Raw genomic sequence first — 21,315 nt, forward strand, 5'->3', positions numbered from 1 at the left:
AAGGTATAAAAACTTGGGATCAAACATAAAGATAATGGTTAGACTGTCAGAATTATCGACATAGACACTAAGAGTCAGAATTATGGAGGCTAAAATTCACTTAAAACATTAAATCCCAATTTGTGCTGACAATTTGTGTGAGGCAGTCAAATCAAAACCTTATTTTATTTAATTTTGCAGTACAGTCAAATCTCCCTACTATGCCACCCCTCTACTATGCCACTCTCGGTATTATGCCACTTTTGCTCGGTCCCGACTATAAATTCAATGTAAAAAAAAATTTACTATGCCACCCCAGACTCTCGCTACTATGCCACTTTTTTGTGACTGTTAAAAGACACAAGTTGTAAAATTCCGCGCAGTGCTCGATTATTATACTGTACGGTAGTGTGGGACATCGCAGTTAGGTGGGATGGAACATAGCACGCACACAGGGAGGGTGGAGGCTGGCAATGTGGGGGGTGGGGGGTGGTGGTTGCTGGCCGGGTGACAGCCACGTGACAGAGGGAAGGTGTGAGGGGGTCGACTAGCGACAGGATGCAGGTGCGCGGATGTGGTTGGAAGGGGTGGAGGATGAAGAGGTGAGGGGGAGAATGAGAGGAGACAGCTAGCGAAGCCGACGATTCTTGAGAGCTTTGGACCAGACCTGGGAAAGGACTCCTGTCTCTGACCGGCCGCCCGCCAGTATATATACTATACATACAGTATTAGGTAAAACTGAGTTAACTATATTAGTCCGGCCCTCTAAAACCATCCCAATTTCTCATGCGGCCCCTTGGGAAAATTAATTGCCCACCCCTGCTTTGGACTGACGGGTAACTTGAACAAATGAAGCCGTTTTTACGAACCCTCTCTACTATGCCACTCTCGCTACTATGCCACTTTTGCTCGGTCCCGGTAGGTGGCATAGTAGGGAGATTTGACTGTATAGCAATCAGTCATTTTCTTCATAATATCTGTTTTGTTCAATGAAAACATTCTGGCCATCTAATGTGTGCTCAGATCTCTCTACATCAAAATTGTTCTTATCATGTGCTGCTAGTGCCCGACAGAAGCCATGCCATTTTTAAAACTTCTGCTCCCCTCATAAATTTGCTGCAGTGAAGACACCCATTACCGCAAAATGAATTCTCATTTGCTGCAGATTTTCAATGTGTTTGTCTTCTGAATGTAAAAGCTCATCTTTTATTAAAAACTTGCTGTAGGGTGGCTATAGTCAAGTTGATAGTCAAGTTGATGATACTATGTGGTGCACCTTACAAGATGCATGCTGTCACCTTCAGTTACTGCTTGTTACAGTATACAGGCTTAACATAAGCTACAGCTGATTACAGTCTGCTTCGATTTAAGCTTTTAGCTGATGCTCCCTTGTACAAGCTATTTGTAAGAACTCAACAAAATGTCCCGTGAACAGATATACCTGTACGATATGCTTATGATAAATGCATAAGGAGAACTTTACTGATATGTTCAAAGTGCTTGTTCATGAACTGTCAAACACGCATGGAGGATCAAACACATGCATAAAGTGGTTTAGGTAGCTGCATCCAAAACAACAAACAAACCATCCATCTTAACAACAATGGTTCTAATTTTGCCCTTCTTTTTAGTTGATCATCAGGACAAAAACAACAAAAACATAAACAAGCAAAAAGCTCTCAGCTGAGGTACAGTTGGAAATAGGCAGTCAAAAGTCATTAGGTGGCCTTGGTGGGTGGAGAGTATAGACAGGAGGTGGGGTGGTGGGATGAGAGTGGAAGAATTGCTTGACACCATCAGCAGGTTTCACTCACCATCATTACCCCTTACATCACAAAGAAACTTTAAAAAAAGTCACCTGATCTTTGGTTTGCCATACTATGTCTCAGCAGTTCTTTGTCCTCAGAAGATCACATACAACTGCAAAAACATTTTAAAGGCTGGTCCCTCTCTTCACTGGTCTATCACAAGATGATGTAGCAGAAACTCTTTTCACAGTATTATGCATCACAATATTTAGGGCATCATAATCATCTGTAATATTTATTGCTGGTATAAAATGCATCACTGTTTTGGCTCCATTCAGATCATCTGCTGCCCCACTTCTCAGTTTCATGAAACGCAACTCTTACAGACTGATTGTTTGTTGCACACAATTCTGAAAACACATGATCTGTTCTGGAGGTTGTCTGCTTGAGTGCATCTGAGAACAATGTTTTTCAGCCAGGGATTTTAGACGGGCTGGCTTCCGATCAACCATCACAACCATCTTTGATTCCAAATCCTGCATGAACAGTCCAGAATGAGATCCTGTTTAGGCAGAGACAGACATTGCCACAACTGAGAACAGGACACATTTATTTCCGGCTTCTGTAATTAAAGTTCACTAGCAACAGCTAAGTATCACAAGTCCTGGGAAGCATGTGAATGTCTCTCCACCTCGGTGTGTCCACCCATGTGTACATAGTATGTGTGCTTGCCCCATTTGATGCGATGTGGGTTAACAACAGCTTTTAAGAAGACAAATGTTGACAGCAGTTCCCGTGTGAACCATGCAGCTAGAAACTTCAGCTTCCCAAATGGTAAAGGTCCATTCTGGAAAAGATTTCATGGAAGAGTCAAGGAGATTTACAAGTTCATGCACAGAGAAGCAATATCAACAAGAAGCAAGGGTTGGAAAGGCGAGAACAACAACAACAGCAAAGTCTGATGATCAAAAGATGCACAAGGACAGGTTAATTCAGTTACATAAAATAATAGAAAAGGGTTAGGGGTACATGAAATCTGAAAGAAAGATAATTCAAAATCTTAATAACTGACAACGGACTACAACAATCTGAATGAAAGAAGCTTTGCTTGGGGTATACTATGGATGTCAGCTTAATAAGAAGTTTTACATATAAATGTAACCAATGATTATCCCTACCTGGACATTGCAAAGCTGAATGTAATCAATGACAATCCACACACAAACGTGGCAACAGAAAAAGATAACTGGGTCAATGCTGAAGAAGTGGTACAAGAGACACCCAGATGTGATGCCCAATGGGAAGCAATCTGACAGCGGCTCTAGGATGCTGGCCACCACAGTTAGCATGTTCAGACGAAGACGTAACCACCTGCATTTGACATGATGAGCAGTCAGATTTCCAACACAATGATGCTAATATCAATTTTAATAGTAAATTCAGCAATATTACAAAAGTAAAATCTTTGATGTACAATAAAAGGCCAAACTTCATTCCTACCTCCACCTTCGCCGGTATGGAAAATGCAAATCTTTCAGAGTGTAAATTTGAAGCCTCAGCTACATTTATCTTCTTCTTTTATCTTTGTGTGGATGTTTCAAATAGCACTCATGTAGTAAAACTGAAGCTTGAGTATCTCCATTCCAGAACAGTTTTCAGGAGATGTGGGGTATAATGATAATTCTGACATTTATTATTTAAAAAAAAAATTCAAACTACACTTAAACCAATACTATGTTGCATCCCTTTTCTGTCATATATTTACATAATGCATATTTATGTGCCAGGAAAATTGTCAGTGTTGTGGATCGCCCCCAGTGTCGCTGGATGCACACTCGCAAAACCGCTCACACAGCCAGCACAAACTACACACCTACTTGCTCAGGTGGGACATGACGTACCTACCGAACCTTTTGAACTAATGGACGTAGACTACATCAAAGACAAAATGAATGGTACAAATAGGAAGTTTAATCACATGCAGACGAAAATGAGAGAAGAGAAAAAAAATGATTGGAGAAAAATATACGCGTACACACACACACATGCAAGAAAACAGGGGACTACCCCACGACCGTCAGCTTAAGGCAAATCCAAATAAATTGTTACAACATATGCATTTTAAAAGGGGCCCATTCGATTTCTCCTAAAACATGAAGTATAAACTGTCGCTTGCTGCACAAATAATGTTTTAGTTGATTTTCCTTTTAGGATGTTTGCTTTATAAGAATACCAGAACAGAACAGCGTTAGAAAGAGGTTCTCACCTGACCATCCGGCCAACAAAGCTCTCAACTGATGTGGAACTAACATTCTGTTGTGCAGGAAAAGCAGATACTACAAATTTGTGGCCTCTGTAAATGAATGGAGATTTATCACAATTTATTTGTCTCAGTCATAAAAAGAAAGGCAAATAATAAAAGAGTTCAATCACTTTAAAAAAAAAAATAACCCCCTCCCCACAAATCCACAAATACATACAAATCTCTGACATGTGATACTGACCTTTCATGCATAGCTTTTGTGAGGAAAAAGTCTTCAGCTAGATATTGCCCATACCAGCCTAAACCCTTCTGCTGCTCCAAGATGGATTTCTTAAAAACATAGGACATGCCTGTGACACAACACATCCCCAGCACGTTGAAGGCCAGATAATACCTTGCCAAAGCACAGCCAAAGTACACCTGCCATCAAGCAGAAAAAAAAAAATGTGGGACAGCAGTTCAGAAAATAAAGCACAATTTACACAAATAACTGCCTTGATTTCAGGAGGTAGACAGCATTTTGAAATCTGGTGGCATCAGAAATTATGATGCTTGCAGATTATGCAATAGTAAACACTGGATGGTACCTTCTCGACAATGCTGGCAAAGTTACTTGTGTGGATATAAAAAGGCATCTGATGCACAAGGGCCACATTTGGCTGTTGCAGTTTAACAACCATATCCTGTAAGATCTCTGTGGATGCTGCAAACATCATCAGAAACAAAGATAAATAAAGATAATGCTGTTGTTGGTAGAGCACAGATACAGCTGATACAAAGTTATCTATCACAGTACTCTAGATACAAAAGTACAAAGCGTGATTATCTCTAATACATTGCTAAATTACATTACAGTCCCTCTCTTTTGCTTTCTTTGTACTATCTTTATTGCAAGTATGATGGGCAGTCCTAAAAACTGGATCTGAAAATTCTGACACTGAAACAGCTATAATGAACACAGAAGCAACAAATGAAAGCTTTACAGGTGACATGTGTCACTTTTAAATTCATATGCATTTCACTTCCACTCTAATTTTCTATTTCGTGATCAGCATGACATCCAAGAGCCTCTGATCATTGTATAATGTGTTTTTTAGGATCAGCTGATTTAACTCACGGGAAAAATTTTATTAAAAATGTTGAATCCTAGATTTTTTAAAATTTACTAGTAATAACTTAAAAGCATAATTTATAAGCTTGTAGTCAGTATCACATTCTATGACTCTCTCACAACCAGAAAAGTGGTTTGAAGAGAAAAAAAAAAAATCACACTCATAACTAACATTGTATCCTATGACTATTTTGACACACACACACCTCTTGAGTACATGAAAGGGAAAACTGTAACTCCCAATATGTTTTAATTTTTTTTCTTTTCCTGTTGATCAATAAAGCAGCTTCATTATGTATTTTCCTTGCTATCACTTATATTTACTCATTACCCTGATACTCAAAACCTTAACTTTTGTCTTAACTGCCCCTGTACTGGTGTTTGAAGTTGTGGTTTGTGGAATAAAAGCTGGCTGATCTCCCTATTAAAACCCATTTCAGTTAAGACCTGATTTTGGTGTATTCTAGCAAGTCTTAATAGAGAGGAGAGGTTTTACTTTACTAATAGTCCTCTCTTGTCTCTTGTAACAGAATATTTAGTGGCCTGACTTGTGACTCTTGCATACTCTGTAAGAAAAAAAAAAAGCATTGTTACATTTACAGTTACTCAGTTATCACTGCTATTCACAGCATACCCAGGATGCGGCTGGAGCTGATCCACACATACTCATACTGTGCTGCCTCGTAACCTTGCACCATATTCTGCACCATAGGGTTTATGATATCTTCTCTCCCATCTGAGGGTTACATGAAAGCACATAGGAAATATTTGGCATCAAAATACAAAACAGCTCTGAGAAGTCTATTCGCAGAATTTGTCCAGTATTAATACAGTTTGCTCTACATTAAAACTTTTAATCATAGTCTTGTTCTATGTTCATGGTTTCTCCTAGTTTCACACAGTTTGTCCAACACATGTATTAACACCATCTGTTTCTCACGTGATCTGACTATATTCACAGTCTGCCACACGTCCACACACATAGGTTAGTTAAATGAACTAATCTTTAGCATTAGATCATTGATTTAGCCTCTTTCTATGCTTGTTTATGTCTGAAGGGAACTGTCTTTCAAGGTGAGAGAGGTGGTTTGCTAAAGTTTTGAAAAAATATTGGTGCACCATTTAATAAAGTAAAGCTCATTGCTTTAAAAAAAGCACTTGGTGGATGTTTTAGCAGCAAAAAGCAATGATAACATGAAAAAATTATTAACAAAATACCTTCACTAAAAAATAATTTGATGGAATTTTATCGACATTATCATAAATGCGAACTTACGGAAAAAGAGTCTGGCCTCAACTTTGGGGTATTTTTGCTGAAGCCTATTCACGATGTTGATAGCTGGGTCCTGGTCATCATGGAAACACAACAGCAATTCAAACTGGAGGAGAAAAAAAATGTGTTCAGCAGTTGTATTATGAAAGCATGAAGCTAGTTTTACACCCTACTGATGGGGATTCCTTATATAAAAAAAAAAAATTATCATTCAAGTTAAATTTTTTTAATCTTTTATCCACATTCTACCTATCTATATCCAATAATCCCCAGTAAATCGATTTCTGATCCCATGCAAAATCATTTGTACTTAAATTTTGCTATGTAAATGTACATCCTGATACAATGGTGGCGTTTCTGAATAATATTTTCATTATTCCATAAGAAGTTATTATAATGTCAGCAAGTTATTGTACAGTACACATGAAGCTGCAGTGCAAAAACCCACTATCTTTGTTGCAGTGCCATTATAATACACACACAGTGTACAGTTGAAATGTAGCCATTAACACAATGAATACAATTAATGAATAATACAGTGAATTCACATAGCACCACATCCTGTGGACAGGCTCACAGTGCTTTATTTAAAAAAGACACACACACAGACATGGACGCACACAACATAACATACAAAATTGTTGTCTAGAGAATACCAAATATGAATGATTTCTAGCAAATCATTTGAAAAACTAAGATCCAGTTAATACATAATATAACTTTTGCAATACATTACCTTAGGATATTTAAGGGTAAAATGACTCTCTAAATTGGTCTCAAGTAAAGGATCTATGCCCATTAACGGCTTGACGATGGATACCCCTGGCACATCATCTCCCAGAACATCAGGATCAACCTTTTTGTGTAGGTACAACTTCCTGTTTGATTTAAAAAAAAACGCTATTAAATCAATATATATGACTTTAAACAAATCAATATAAGAAGCTTGCCTGAACAATGTTTAGAGACAAGATAAAGTCACAGATATATTAACGATAACTCATGATGCCTAAATGAATGAGGACAGCTGAAGATACTTTTTTCTTTCACCCAGCTGACAATATTAAAAAGATAAAAATAGGTGATTGGTTTGAAAGATATAGGACAAAGGAGGTGGATAATATTTCTGACATGGTATCTGTTCAGTGAACATGTACAAAGGTAACAAAGAAAATCATAAAAGCTGGCCAATGCATATCCAGAAACAGGAAGTTGAAATAATAAAGATGGTTTAAAGGACTAGTGCGGTGCAAATTTTGTCTAATGACTGGGTGAAGTTCAGGGGAGAATACTGCTCCTCCATTTCCATGATAAACACTTACAAACATTGCATGCACAGAAAGAGGTCATCACATCTGCACACAGATCTGACTAGCAAAATATGATCTCATTTCTCCCACTAACTATCCTACTCTATGTCACGATACTCATGTATGATCCTCATGTTTGTGTTGTTGACCTTTTGTTGATGGTTTGCAAATATTTTGAGAACTGAAAATTTGCACCCACTAGCCCTTTAAATGGCAAAAAAAAAAAAAAAAAAAAAAAACCCAATCAAAAAAAAACCCAAACTCACAGGTGATGAAAGAGGGCAGGTTAACAATTATACAAAATTCACTGATGACAAAGACACCTGTGAAATACACTAAATGTGAAACACTAATAAGAAGATAAAGAACATACCCATAGAAAAGAGAGATCAAGATGAAGGTGAAGGACATCACATACATCATCAAATTGAAGACCCCAAGGACCAGCAGCAGATATGACACACCTTGCTCATCAAACAGGTTCATCTGCAACAATCAGAAGTTGGAAATGTACACCTTCTGAAGGTAATCCAAGACTCTGTTTGTCACAGTGTCATCTGTTTGCTGATGCTTGTGTTTCTTTGCATATGACTGTCAGTTTATTTGAAGTCTTTCATGCACACACATTGAACTCACCTTCACAGTGCTCTACAATTATTATTAATATAATACAAAATGTTGAATTTTCATAGTTTTATAGAAAATATTAAATATCACACTGGATGTTATAGGAGTATTAATTAAAGCTGTAAGAACATGCCAATTAGGCATACAAACTGTTTCATCTTTGTACTGCATAGTATCAAGTCACCATTCAGACTTTAAAAAAAGATAAGAATGTTTGAGAAACATTAGTAGATTGCATAAACCTTAAAAGAAGACAAAAACAAACAAGTAGCGCAGACACTTAAAAAATATTTTCTCTCTAAGCATAGCATATTAGCTAGCATTGCACAACCACACAGAGCTGGAAGACCTGGTCTATACCACCATTGACCTTCCACTGACACCGTAATTTCTGTCACAAAACTTTAAATTTCAAGCATTAAATGTCATTGTAAAAATTCTTCTGCAGTGGCATCAAGGGCATACTCTTCTCGTTGACGTAATTTTTTCTCGCAAATCATTATTTACCTGAACATCAAAGCATGCTAAATGTACTGAGTATGCTTTCAATATCCATTTCAGCCACCTTAATCTATATTCTGGTCTGGGTGTTTTCCCTTAAATATACAGAAATGCATTATAAGACAATAAATGTACTCAAAGGACTAAAAATAAATGGATTAGAGACAAAAACTTGATTTAGAGTGATATCTCCGACCTTTGTAAACCAATACTTCTGTTACACTTTCTATGCCAGAGGGAAAAACAAAGCTCATCTGCACTGTAAAACTAATAAACTATTGCTGTTGCATCATTTTCTTTTCTAAAATGAAGTATATCAGTAATTTCTGAATACAATAAAAGTGTGCAAATAATCTGCATATTTTATTCCATGTTATTTTGATAATTTACATTCACAAACAGCGTGGAGAATTTATTTCAGAACACAGAAAAAATGCACATTATATACACAATTTTTAATCACTTCTACTATAAGAATGGAAAAATTAAAAGGTCAAATGTCAAAATATAACAAACATGATCCATGTAATACACAGTTGGGTTTTTAAATTAAAGATCTGAACACAAGTAACAATTTATTCGGTTGTGGGAAAAGTCATGATGTATTTTTCTCTGTTTTTCTAAAGGTGTTTAATAATATAAAGAAAAAATCAATCAGTGATATATTTCCCATTTTGTTTGACAACCTTTTGCCATCTTTCAGCAAGCTTCATAATTTCTCATTGGTAGAAGGACATGTCTTTATCAGGGAAAAGCTGAAGAAGGTGCTGATTTACCATCTCATCGAAAGGAACATTATACCACGCAAGAAGCTTTGATGAGAGCCAAAAAAAGTCTAAGTCTGGCACCACTAGGTCAGGTAAGTACGGTGGGTGTCGGAACATATGAAGCCACTTCTCTAATTTAATCTCACTCTTGCGGACGAAACTCATACTAGCTGTTCTCCTTGTCAGACACACATTGCTATCCAGAACATCCAAGATTGTATTTCTGATATTAGACTATGGATAACCCACAATAAGTTAAAACTACATGACGAAAAATCAAACCCTTTATTTTTTTCAAAAAGGAGAGCCAGAGTTTACCCTTCTGCCTGTCTCTGTTTGGGGGTGATGCTGATGTTCCTTTTGTTACTTCAACATGTGACTTAGGTTACATAATGTCTGCTGACTACCAGACTACTGCAACCCTCTTCTTGCTGGCTGTCCACAGTACCTCATTGATAAGCTTCAGAATACTGAACTCAGCTGCTCATCTCGTTTTCCAAACTTGTAAATGTGAACATGTCATGCCACTTCTTCACTCTCTTCATTGGGTGCCAGTCAAAGCTAGAATAGATTACAAGCTCTAGATCTTAACTCTATGCTATGGATTCTTTGAAGGCTCATTCCCCCCCCCCCCTCCTCCTCCACTACTTTACTAAAATCTTTTTTTTGCCCACACCCCTGGCCAAAACCTTAGTTCCTCATCGTCCTCCAATAGTTTTTAACAAACTTGTGAGTGGTTTTACGTTGTCGTGACGGAACACGACGCCATGCCCGTTTCTGGGTGAGTTTGGTTCCTTGAGAGGAGTCGGGGAAAAAAAAACCCCAAAAAACCAAAAACCAAAAAAAAAAAAAAAAAAAAAAACCACGAGAGAGAGCATAATCTTCCTCTGAAGAATGTCTGCTCTTGACGTAAACAGCTATAGTCCACTCATCATCGGTTATCAGTCGCTTCAAAATAAGGATCACATTGCAGATGTTTACACGCGCCGTTAAATGAACCCAACTATCGCGTCTGCTTACATATCCCATCTCACTCAGGTGGTCGTAAACGTTTGTGTGATGAATGCTCATTGTTTCTGCAATCTCTCTGTCGTGTCACGTGGGTCTGACTCGACCAATGGCTTTGTTGTGACGTCATCAACCTCGGTGAGCTGAGTCTCCATGACGGAGGAGCATCCTCACATCAGAGACTCTAAACATTTATATCTGTTCAGATCGAAAGCGTCTGAACGAAACTTCTTGAATCATCGTTGGCACTAGCTAGCGTTCTTGTAGAGCTGTGTGACCCTAAGCTTTATGCAATTTTTCACAAGCTTCACGCGCGTTCTTCCCTTTAATGAAGAAAAACAGTAAGATATGGCGAAAATGAACAGCCTGATCTTACATCTTTAACTTCTTGTAAAATCCCAAAACTCAACCAAATCGCCCAGCTTTACTTTTAGATTGAAGCTACAAATGTCAGCTGTCAGATGACACAATGGCATATAGATGCGAATGACTCTAAGTAGTTCCAAAAATGAACTATAATTAATCGCCATCTTTTTCAAAAATGCGTCGTGACTTTTCCTACAACCCAACAGCTGGCACACATGGCACATCAAGATAGAAGAATGTTCCATAATGAGAAGCAAAGCTCAGAATGTTTATTGGTAAGCCATCAATGACTAGATATAGTCATGAAGCAAGGATAAGTAGGACGTAGAAATCGAGGGCAAGCGTCTTAACTGTTATTTTTGTAGTGTCCAGACTCTGCATGTTGCTTTATCCTATGGGGTCTTAATTATAAAGGCTGTCTAGGGTAAAATAACACTGTGAAACTTTCCATGTACGATCTCTATTTTGTTATTTAACGCCATCTCTAGTACATCCTCAACCCGACTTATGACCTATACATATTGCGCTCTATTTCGACTTTAAACGACGTTTTTGAGAAATCACGTGTTTATAAATATTATTCTAGTGACCGTCTGTTTGTGCTCTCTGAATAAATCAATGACTTTCTTTTGTAGAAATCAGGTTTGAAAATATGAATAGTTAATTGTGTCTACCGTTGTGCACGTGTACAGATCCGTCGCTCTTAGTCTTACCACGGTCTTACCTGCATGCTGTTATTCCTCCCCAACCCACATACATCTTCACTCAAGCGCGACATTAGCGGAATAAATGAGTAAGGAAAAAAGATAAAGAAAAGCATACTGATATATTTATAAGAGCTTCATTTTCAACATTTAAATAAAAGAATTTGAATCTGATGTTTGAAATATTTGTGGAATGAAAGCACTACTAAGACCACTCTTGGTTGCGACCTGATTTTCATGGGTCTTAACAAGGAGGATTCACTGTATAAAGCAATATCTGCAGGGTTTTAACACCACTTCTTAAAGGATGCAAGATGCTTACCTTTGATCTTCCCCCTTTTCGCCCTGGGGTAAAGACTTATCCTTGCTTCATAACTACAGCAACAGGAAAATCCACACCCCAAAACTGAGTGGTATTATTATTGAAAGATCAGAAGGAACAAAGTGCATCATAGAAAAACATTATTTATCGTAGATGGAAGAAATGATGGATAGAAGAAAATAAAGATTTGGACGGATGGTAAGGTAATAGGAATGTTGGAAGAATCAATTTGTAAAATTGTGTTGAAGGTTACAGGTACCTGGTTATGGCATCCGTTTACTGCTTACATAGATTTCACAAGATATATTTAATGCAAATAAGGAAAAAGTTAATTATCCAACACAAAACTGTATGAATCAAGATCTTTGAAAACAATTGATCAAAATCACATGAAATATTGAAATAAAGCAGTCTGACTGGATATTAAACAACATTTACAGAGATAATAAAATTTGTTTAAAGAACATAATGCAAACTGTGGCACATATAGAGATTACAGAATAGAAAACTGCACATGTACAGGCAAAAGAATAGCAATTACATTTTTAGTCATAAAGAACATAAACATTTAGTTTTTTTTAATTAATAAAAACAGTACTAAAGTCAGTAATTAACAGTGCCCAAGTGCAAAGAACAGCACAGGTCAGCTAGAGAAAGTAGCATCAAAAAAGTGAAACAGATAAGCAGACAAGGGCTAGGAAAATAAATTTTCTGAACAAATATCAAGCATGATCGTGGCTAACAGATACAAACAGTATTCTCAAAAAATGAATCTGTTCAAACAATGTGCAATATGCATTGCAGCAATAATGTGGGCACTGCTGTCAAAAATGTATCTTGCCTAATCCAAAGCAAACAGTGGAAGAGGAAGAGAGTATAACCATATAAAAGCTTACAAAGCACACTTTTAATGAAGGTAACCATTTGTGATAGGTCGTGTTTTCTGTCACTTAGGATACCCTATATTTCTTGTCACAAAGTTTACAAAAGGAATTTAAAAAACCCACCCTGTTATCTTTAAAAAGCTACACTGTATCTTGAATGCATAAACTAGCTTGTTCACTTCGAAAAGAACTACAATGACATCACAGGATACATGAAATATTTAGCGCAAACAGAGCTGTTATAATAACAGAAAGAGAAAGAATTGAATAGAAGAGAAGGTAAAGTGCATACAGGGGATAGATTCTCTTTCAGAAAAAGAGGAGCACAAAGGAAAAAAGGCAAAGATATGGAATGACAGAAACTGTTCTTCACATGGCTGAAAGGGTCAATAAATCAGCAAAGCTTGTGGAGAAGTGGAATATAATATGTGTTTGTAATGAGTAGAAAAAGCCTATGATAATACAACTAGAGATATTTTAACACACTGGAATTGTTTGAAAAAGAAAGAACAAGGAAATGAGTAAATTATATCTTTACAGTGAATTCATTATGAATATGGATTTCAATGAAATATTACTCTAGTATACAAAAGTTGACAATACATTTTATCACTGTTAAGATTCCAATATATATTTTATAGCATTTGCCACAATGCCATATGTGGCATGTTAAATTCATTACACTGCTTTTTAACATGAACTTTAGAGAAGGAAAAATGTCAAAAATAAATTTTGTTTAAAACATGAACGTCTGTTAGAACAGTAATATCACCTACTAATCTTGTTTGGTGATCTAGAGTAAAGACAGAAGAGGATGTGGAAAGAACTCAGCTTGATAAGCCACTCTAGTGCAGTACAAGAAGGCTGTAAGTACCTGTCTTGATGCTGTAGGGACTATCTGAGCTGGAGGTCCATGGTATATCAGACTGTGAAGTGTCTCTGAGAGGGACTGGCAACTGGTGGACATGATGTGCTAGATGGCGCTTGAGGCACCACCTCACAGTCTTACCAATATCTGCACAATTGTGTTTTGCACAAGCATTTCAAGAAATGTTGAAAAGTGATTGGTATTGTGTGAGCTTTGATGTCTTCAAATGTCCTATATGCAAACATGTCCATTGTCTGCTTCTGCACATTATGGCTGTGAAATTTTATGCCAAGTTGATACAAGCATACATACAATAACATCCCTGCCCCCATACATACATATGTTTACAAGCAGAACAGCCATTGATGTCACCACTGCCATTTACACTCCTCTCATCAAAATTAAAATGTAAGGCCATTGAAATTGGGTAGTTTATCTCTTGTTGAAATAGCAATATCACAGCAAAGGACACAGTCTGATATAAAAAAGTACTGCTGAGCATTAAATAAAATCTGGTTCTTCATTTGTTTTTGCTATATGACTATAGTTCTTCAGTTTAAAAAAAAAATGTAACACTAACATAGTATGTTATTACCACAGTCGCCACTAAAACAGACTGTGCCCATCTTATCTGTGATTCACACAATGTAAAACATAGCAGTTTAGAAGCTATACATTTAGAAGCTATACGCTTCACAAGATATACTTATAAAGCAAATGCATCTGACGCATGAGATGTCTTAAGTGGTTTATAGTGTATTTAGCAGATAGAGAGTAAATTACATAATCTCATGGCTAACATTAAGTGTAATAGCCACTTCATCTCTAGGCTCAAATTTGCTACATTGCATTTTTTCTGTGATGTCCATCAAAAAAAAATCCAACAGTTGGGCTATTGTCTTGTAAGATGCTTTGCAGCCAAAGAAAAAAAAAAGATTAATTTTGAATACACACAAGATATACTGAACTGATTAATTCTGTGAGAATGATCACACCATCAACATAATCAGTCTTTAATCTAAAGGGACTACTGAAATTGCTGCATCAAATGTGTTTGACATTAATGAATGTTTGGAGTTAGCTTGAAAATGACTGGGAAAAAAACCACAATCACAAAACATACTGAGGGTGGTGGCCTTATAAATACTGGTAGGACAAGACTATGAGCAAATAATAATAAGTCACAAAACCATAATGAGATTGTTAGTTAACATTGTAATCTGTACCACATTAACATGCCTGCAGCCTTTAGGTCTCACACTTTAACCTTCCAAAAGCTATTTTTTTTTAAGGAACTTGAAAAGTGCATTGTCTAATAGTTGAATTCATGTGTCATAGGTGAAAACTGCAACTGGCATTTTAACAACAAAAAGTATATAAAAAGAAAGCAAACAGGAAAGCTAAGCTGCACTGTTATGTGGAAATGATAACAATAAAAAAAAAAACTGTCAAATTCTTGATAATACAGGTCTGGTTGCATTACATCTGCTCTTCTTCATACACTGTGGAGGATAAGGAGTAGAGCAACAGGGAACTGCATGCATGGCATCACTAATGTTGGCAAAAAGAAAAAAAAAAAGGGAAGTCTCGCTATCATTATCATCATTGTCTCTCTTTGTCTTACACAGAAAGAGATTCAAACTGAGATATTTATTAATATTTAAGATAGTTGTTCTTCAATTTTTGGATCTATGCTTTCTGTAAAGCATACATTTCTTGATTACTGTGTGTGTGCGTGGCAATGCATGAATATCCATTCATGCCTACTTTAATGTGTGCGCGAGAGTGAAAGTGTGTCTGCATCAGCAAATTCACCACTGGTTATACCAAAGTGCCAGCCTGCCTGTTACTGGCAAGTTCCGGGACAGGAATTTATCTTTCTATTGTGTTGGACCCTCATTCTGGTCGGCATTTCCTCGCCTGTTTTGCACAAGTGCAAATCTCTGAGACGGCTTGCATCAGCATTAATATATCTCTCCTGCACATGGAAGTACCTAGAATTGTTACTAGATAAACCGAAATACGTCCAATGGGCATTTTCATGCACGTCAGTAATGAAGGAAATTTTCATTCACCGAAAAATCGAGTTTCCCACTTCACCCCATCCCTCCACCAGTCACATAACTGCAACTTAAACCACAGTTTCACAAGGTTGTAACATGGTTTTTGTTATAAAACGCCTCTCAACATATCGTGTAAAAGGTCCTTCATGTTTAATTGATGACAAAATCATGTTTGCGAGCCAGTTTTGATTGTCTCTCTGCCACTGGAACTCGCACCTCCACCTCCGACAGGACACAGAAAGATTGGGCACCCCGTGACCGTAGAAACCGAGGGTCTCTCGGAAGAGAGGAAAAACAAGAGGCAATAACAACAGATCGATATTCTCTCCACATCAGCGGAAGCTCGGCGATCAGGCATGCATGAAAAGGGTCCCCGGTTCAGCACCGATCGAACCTTTTTCTCATTTGAATATTTCATTCCTTCTGTCTCTGAGGGAAATTTTCTTTATCTTCTTCTTGGCTGCTGACAACATTGTGTTTGCATGCGTATGTGTATAAGTGTGAGTGCGTGGGTTTGGGTATGGGGTAGGGTTGTATATAATACAATTTATCAATGACAATGGCGGTTCTGGAAAAAACTTACTGAACTTGGATTTAGCTAAACTTATCGCTGACTTATTAAAAAAAAGTATTTAATAGAGCTTCTGTGAGACGTGCTTCTATATTCCAGTCGAGTGTTTCCAAACGTTGGGATTTCTGACATATCCTTTTACTTATTGTCGAGATGGATCAGTGGCTCGCCAACATGTCACGCTTGTGTCATTTGACCTTGTAGCTTTCCGACACGGTTGAGAAACGGTGGAACTCCCGACCTAGTGTGACATACCCTGCCATGCTCTGTGACACAAACCGAGTTTATGGGGCATAAGGGGGTCAGGTGGGGTGGGGTGGGGGCTACCCTTGTGGTCTTACTCAGCTTCACGAATAAAAATCGACCCTGGGGTGTTTTACTGACGGCACGTGACTAGCGCGAGAAAAGGCAGGAATGGCCTCAGGCTGATTGCGTCCATCATCAGATCAAGCCATCGCTCGCGACAGGCATGCACCGCACTGCTTCTGAATTTAATGGATGCATTTTAAGGAAACAGGGATGGGGAAAAAAAAAATAATAAAGCACCGAATCCTCCCGCACCTGTCGAACTACTAGATTGCTTTGTAGTTACAAGTTTTCAGGAAGGCGCCCAAAGCAATGTCGTTTAATGGCTGGTTGAGGCAGAAAAAGGGAATATTGGTGCAAAAGGAATCGTTGTTATGTCTAAAGATGCCACACTCTCCATGGCAATTGTGGGGCGGGGAGGGAAATCACGATCCGTGTCCATGTGCCGGTGTCCCAAACCAGAGACCTGATAAACCTGAGCTCCAAGTCTGAAATGCAAGGTTTGTGTGCGCAACCTTTTCCAATCCAGCATTTTAATGATATCTTACATATTTAGGAATAACTTAAAGAAAACTAAAATTAAAATAATAAGTATTTAACAAGCTACAACAAAGACACACAGTAATACCGAGGCAAATGGCTCAAAGACTGTTGGGTTTGTGAATTTTCTCCCCTTCCAAATGCATCGCACACAACTGAGAATTTACAGAGTAGAAATAGTAATAATAATTGCAAAATTTGTAAAGCGGATACTCACACTCCTAAGGAGCATGCTCTTAGCGCCTAAAAACAAGAACGAGACATGGACAGGATACGAGGGACCGGAAAGCAAATAACACATGAACTAAACAACAGTACAAACGATGAACGAAAAGAAGCACAGAAAACGCAAAGAGAAAGCAAATAACAAGAAGTAAGAGTATCATGATAAAGACGAGCAAGGAAGGATGTGAAAAACGGCTAACAAGGAATGTATTACTGTATTATTATTTTTGGGGTTCTTCATTACTGTTTGTCATACGTTAGCTACGGCAATGGAGTCAGCGCTACAAGCTCGAGGTCACAAGAAGCCAAAAAAAAAAAAATATATATATAAAAAAAAAAAAAAAACCCAGCTAGTTCTATTGTCTCCCCCGACAGGCAGGAGAAGATTATTGCCAGCAACGCATGTCAGCTGGAGGCTCACCTTTTACATATCTCTGTCACAGGAGGTCAGGTCCTAATCCTACCACTACCATTCCAACCCCGGCACCTCCAACTACAACGACCCAGCAGGGGTGACGAGCCCTTGTTTCTTGGCTTACTGGCCTCCACCTGACGGGTGGTTGCCTGGCACCTGTCCGAGAGCCACTTTAGCGCGTCGTGACGAAATCCGTTCGCGCACGACGCTTCGGAGCAAGACGATTACCTCACACCACCCTCGGCAACACATACCCACCCGCTCGTACCCACCCTTTCTCTCCATGCACATAAAGAGCATAACTGAGTGGACAGACCTGACCTACATGTTCTGCCACCCCCACCCCCGAAAAAAAACCAACACTGGAGGTCTTTATTCTTCGCCCGCGTTTGGTGCAGGTACACATGTACAGAATGAGCCAAGAAAACGGAAGGTCGTAGACTTGTAATAAATTTCAAATATTAAGCTTTCAATCGTGTTTAAGTGTATCGAACTTCTGCAGGTTTGTTGAATAGATTGAATTTATGATTATAGATATTTTTTACCAAATCGTGAGCACCAGAATGGAGGATTTGTTTACTTCTGCAGACGATTCTGTCCAGACGTGTCTTACAGTGCACGGATCAAACGATCTCTAGGGGTTCGACAATGGGTCGTGGTCAACAAGAACATTTTTCAATGGTGGCTGAGCGTCGATTTGACAACTGTGAAAAATTGACACTGAGCCAAGAAATGAAGGTTCTTAAAAAGGCAAGAAAGAATATTCAGAAAGAAAGAAAAAGTCCTACTTTAATCGAAAGGTACACATTGAAATGTGAAAAGTCCCTCTCGCCAAAACTAGAAAGTGACGAAGCTGACACAAAAGATGTTAGACGATCGAGTAAGTCAAAGGTCAAGCTAGGACGGGCGCGTGAGTGATTACAAAGAGCGGCGCTCCCTCCGAGGTCTTGCGGCGCTGCGCACTAGTCCCAGGCCGCGGCCATCAATCGCTGACGCAAAGATGCCCCGAGGTCAAACAACATCCGAGGGGGCTGGACACCTTGGGGGTTGGGGGTTAGGGTAATGGGAGCTGCATCCGTGCACGAGAAATGAAAGTCGTTGTAAGATGGCGGCAGCACTATTTCCATACGATGACAATAAATAAAACTATATTAAGGGGGAAAAAGACATCAGAAGGTCAGAGGTCCAAGACGTGTGTACAATTAATGTGCACGCACGCGCGTGAACTTTTCACCCAATCAAAGACATGCTGTGGTCGTAACTTTGAAATGAGACTTCTTTCGGACTTGGCGGTTAGATGGTTGTGGACTCTCAAGACTGTCTTGATGAACTAACTAGATGAAGGAGGATAAAAGGTGAGGAATACGTATAGCAGGAGTATATTCAATGCACCATTCTGTTTTCTATTTGCTTTGATACAAACATAACAGCACACAGGTCAAGCTCAACACCACTCAGGTCAGAACTGTACATGGATATGTTTCGTCGTCATGGCCCAGCCAAGGGGACGGGTGGGATCACCTGTTAATTTACGTGTATCTGTGTACAAATGAGAGGTCATCAGCCTGACCTCTTTCTGCGGTCCAGTGGAACAACGGTTAGCGCCTGTCACCACTACAGTCAAGGTTGGCTGCCCTGAGTTCATTTCTCGTCTCGGGCACGCTGATCTTTCTCTGCACGTGACATCTGTTACAGGGCTGGCTGCTTTGCTGTAATATACTGTAGTTGCTGGCTCGGCGCAAAACACCAATTCCTCCTCTTCTCTGTGCATGTTTCCTCTGTAGGCGTGTTTCTCGAGAATGGAAGGCGGTGAATGACATCTAACACAATTTTCTTCAATCTACCACTGTTATATAACGCAGCCTAGAACTGAGGAAATAGTATCTTGCACTAAGCTTATTTTTACAACAGCAAAAAATTGTACCCCACTAGTCCTTTAAATCCAAGCCATGCTCATTGTCTTTGTTGTGTTCATTTTCAGCTGTCGTTGACGCCTGGTGTTCAAATTCCAATCATTTACATCTTAATGTTGAAAAAACAATCTAATTTCTCAGTTAATTATAGAACAAGACAAGTACTTACTTTAAGTCCGATTTCCCAGGTTATACCAGTCTTGTGCTTGAGAAAGTTCGCTCCAGACGCCACCCGAATTACGCTTCAGAAAGATTTTCTGCAGGTGTTCTGCTCCAGGTGCTACTAAATGTCCAATAATTTCTTGCTATGCTATAAGTACCAAGCACAGTATACTTCGGTAGCACTGGTATTAAATTCTGGATACCAGTAACATGGTGTTCTGCTGCGTTATGCTGTAAATGCCAGTTGAAGAGGTAGACACGGTTCCAGGTAGTACAGGTATTACTTTTATACCTGCAACAGTACTCTCCAGGTAGCATTCGTGTTCTGCTTTAGTCACCAGTCTCAGCGAGTGGTTCTTGGAAAGTCCAGGAACTGGTACAAGACATGAGGTTTAACTACTCGCTAGGTAACCCTAATGTTATGCGTTCGATAACAGGCACAGGACGTCCAGACCACTGGTGTTACGCTCTAGATACCCAACATCCAGGAACTAATACAACACACTGGAACGGAGCTGTGCTGCCACCTACAAGTGACACAACAGTCACGTATGCCGTGTACCAGGTAAAACACTTGCATGAAGTCGCAGGTCCAGACACGTCAACACTCATTTGTTGTTTGCAACTGCTACCTGCAGCGGGTGTTTACTTCTCGTCCAGAGAGGAGACTCCTGGAGGCGTGTGGGTCATGTCGGGTTCTCCAGAAACGATGACAACAACAATGTTAAAGACATTTTGTTTTCGTGCGCATGCACGGACGGGCAGTTTTGCGGGTAGTCTATCCGGGTAGGTGTCGCTCCGCCTGACCACGCCGTGCTCGTGAGCGCTGACTGATCAATACGCGCAACCACACGAGCAGTAAATACAGAAAACTGCTGCACTGCTCTCTCTCTCTCTCTCCTCTCTCCGTACTCTCGGAAAACTTTGAGACGAACCGTTACGCAATGACTTTGGTTGTTATGGACGCCATGATGTAGACTCTAAAACAGACACCCCCTCCCTCTTTCTAACCCCGAACTCCCTTAAGGTTGCCTTGGTCAGGCCAAACCAAATGATTTCAGGTCAGACATTGCCCAACTCAGCTCTAGTCCCACCTCTCTTTAGGGTACGGACAAAGTGTCATGTCGGCCTTAACTATTTCTAAGGCAAACCTGTCCTGTACTTTCTTCCCTCTTCCCCTCCCTGCCCTACCCTTCCACACCCGTGACTTACTGGTTGGTGAGCTGGAAAGTCACAAAACTCTCGATATGCCTGAAATATTTAGGAATGATCTTCTCTACAAGATTGAGTCTCACACCTTCATGGACAGAAGTATATAGAGCAGGCGCGAGGTCTTGTAAGCCGGGTGGCTTCACAAAATAATAACTGTCACCCACGTGCCCAGTTCCC

The 21,315-nt window shown here is 39.1% G+C and overlaps 1 protein-coding gene across 5 annotated transcripts in view; it reads right to left on the bottom strand.

Annotated features, from left to right (window-relative positions):
- Positions 1-931: 931 nt before the first annotated feature.
- Positions 932-21,315, bottom strand: part of LOC112554206 (ceramide glucosyltransferase-like) — a 31,992-nt gene continuing 11,608 nt past the window's right edge. The window contains exons 1-11 of one of the 5 annotated variants that reach the window (XM_025221859.1): positions 19,934-20,077; positions 13,738-13,878; positions 8,058-8,170; positions 7,111-7,252; positions 6,378-6,480; positions 5,736-5,837; positions 4,578-4,693; positions 4,232-4,410; positions 3,994-4,080; positions 2,906-3,098; positions 932-2,574 (exon numbers count right to left, since the gene is read on the bottom strand). In XM_025221859.1, coding sequence (XP_025077644.1) covers positions 2,383-2,574; positions 2,906-3,098; positions 3,994-4,080; positions 4,232-4,410; positions 4,578-4,693; positions 5,736-5,837; positions 6,378-6,480; positions 7,111-7,252; positions 8,058-8,170; positions 13,738-13,830 — 1,320 coding nt within the window. In that variant the 5' untranslated portion in view covers positions 13,831-13,878; positions 19,934-20,077 and the 3' untranslated portion in view covers positions 932-2,382. Of the gene's footprint in view, positions 2,575-2,905; positions 3,099-3,993; positions 4,081-4,231; positions 4,411-4,577; positions 4,694-5,735; positions 5,838-6,377; positions 6,481-7,110; positions 7,253-8,057; positions 8,171-13,737; positions 13,879-17,857; positions 18,148-19,933; positions 20,080-21,315 lie in introns of those variants that run through there. The other 4 variants (XM_025221860.1, XM_025221858.1, XM_025221862.1 and 1 more) reach the window with 4 other exon arrangements.

Source organism: Pomacea canaliculata, linkage group LG13 (genome assembly GCF_003073045.1).
Source record: "Pomacea canaliculata isolate SZHN2017 linkage group LG13, ASM307304v1, whole genome shotgun sequence".
Lineage (NCBI taxonomy): Eukaryota > Metazoa > Mollusca > Gastropoda > Architaenioglossa > Ampullariidae > Pomacea > Pomacea canaliculata.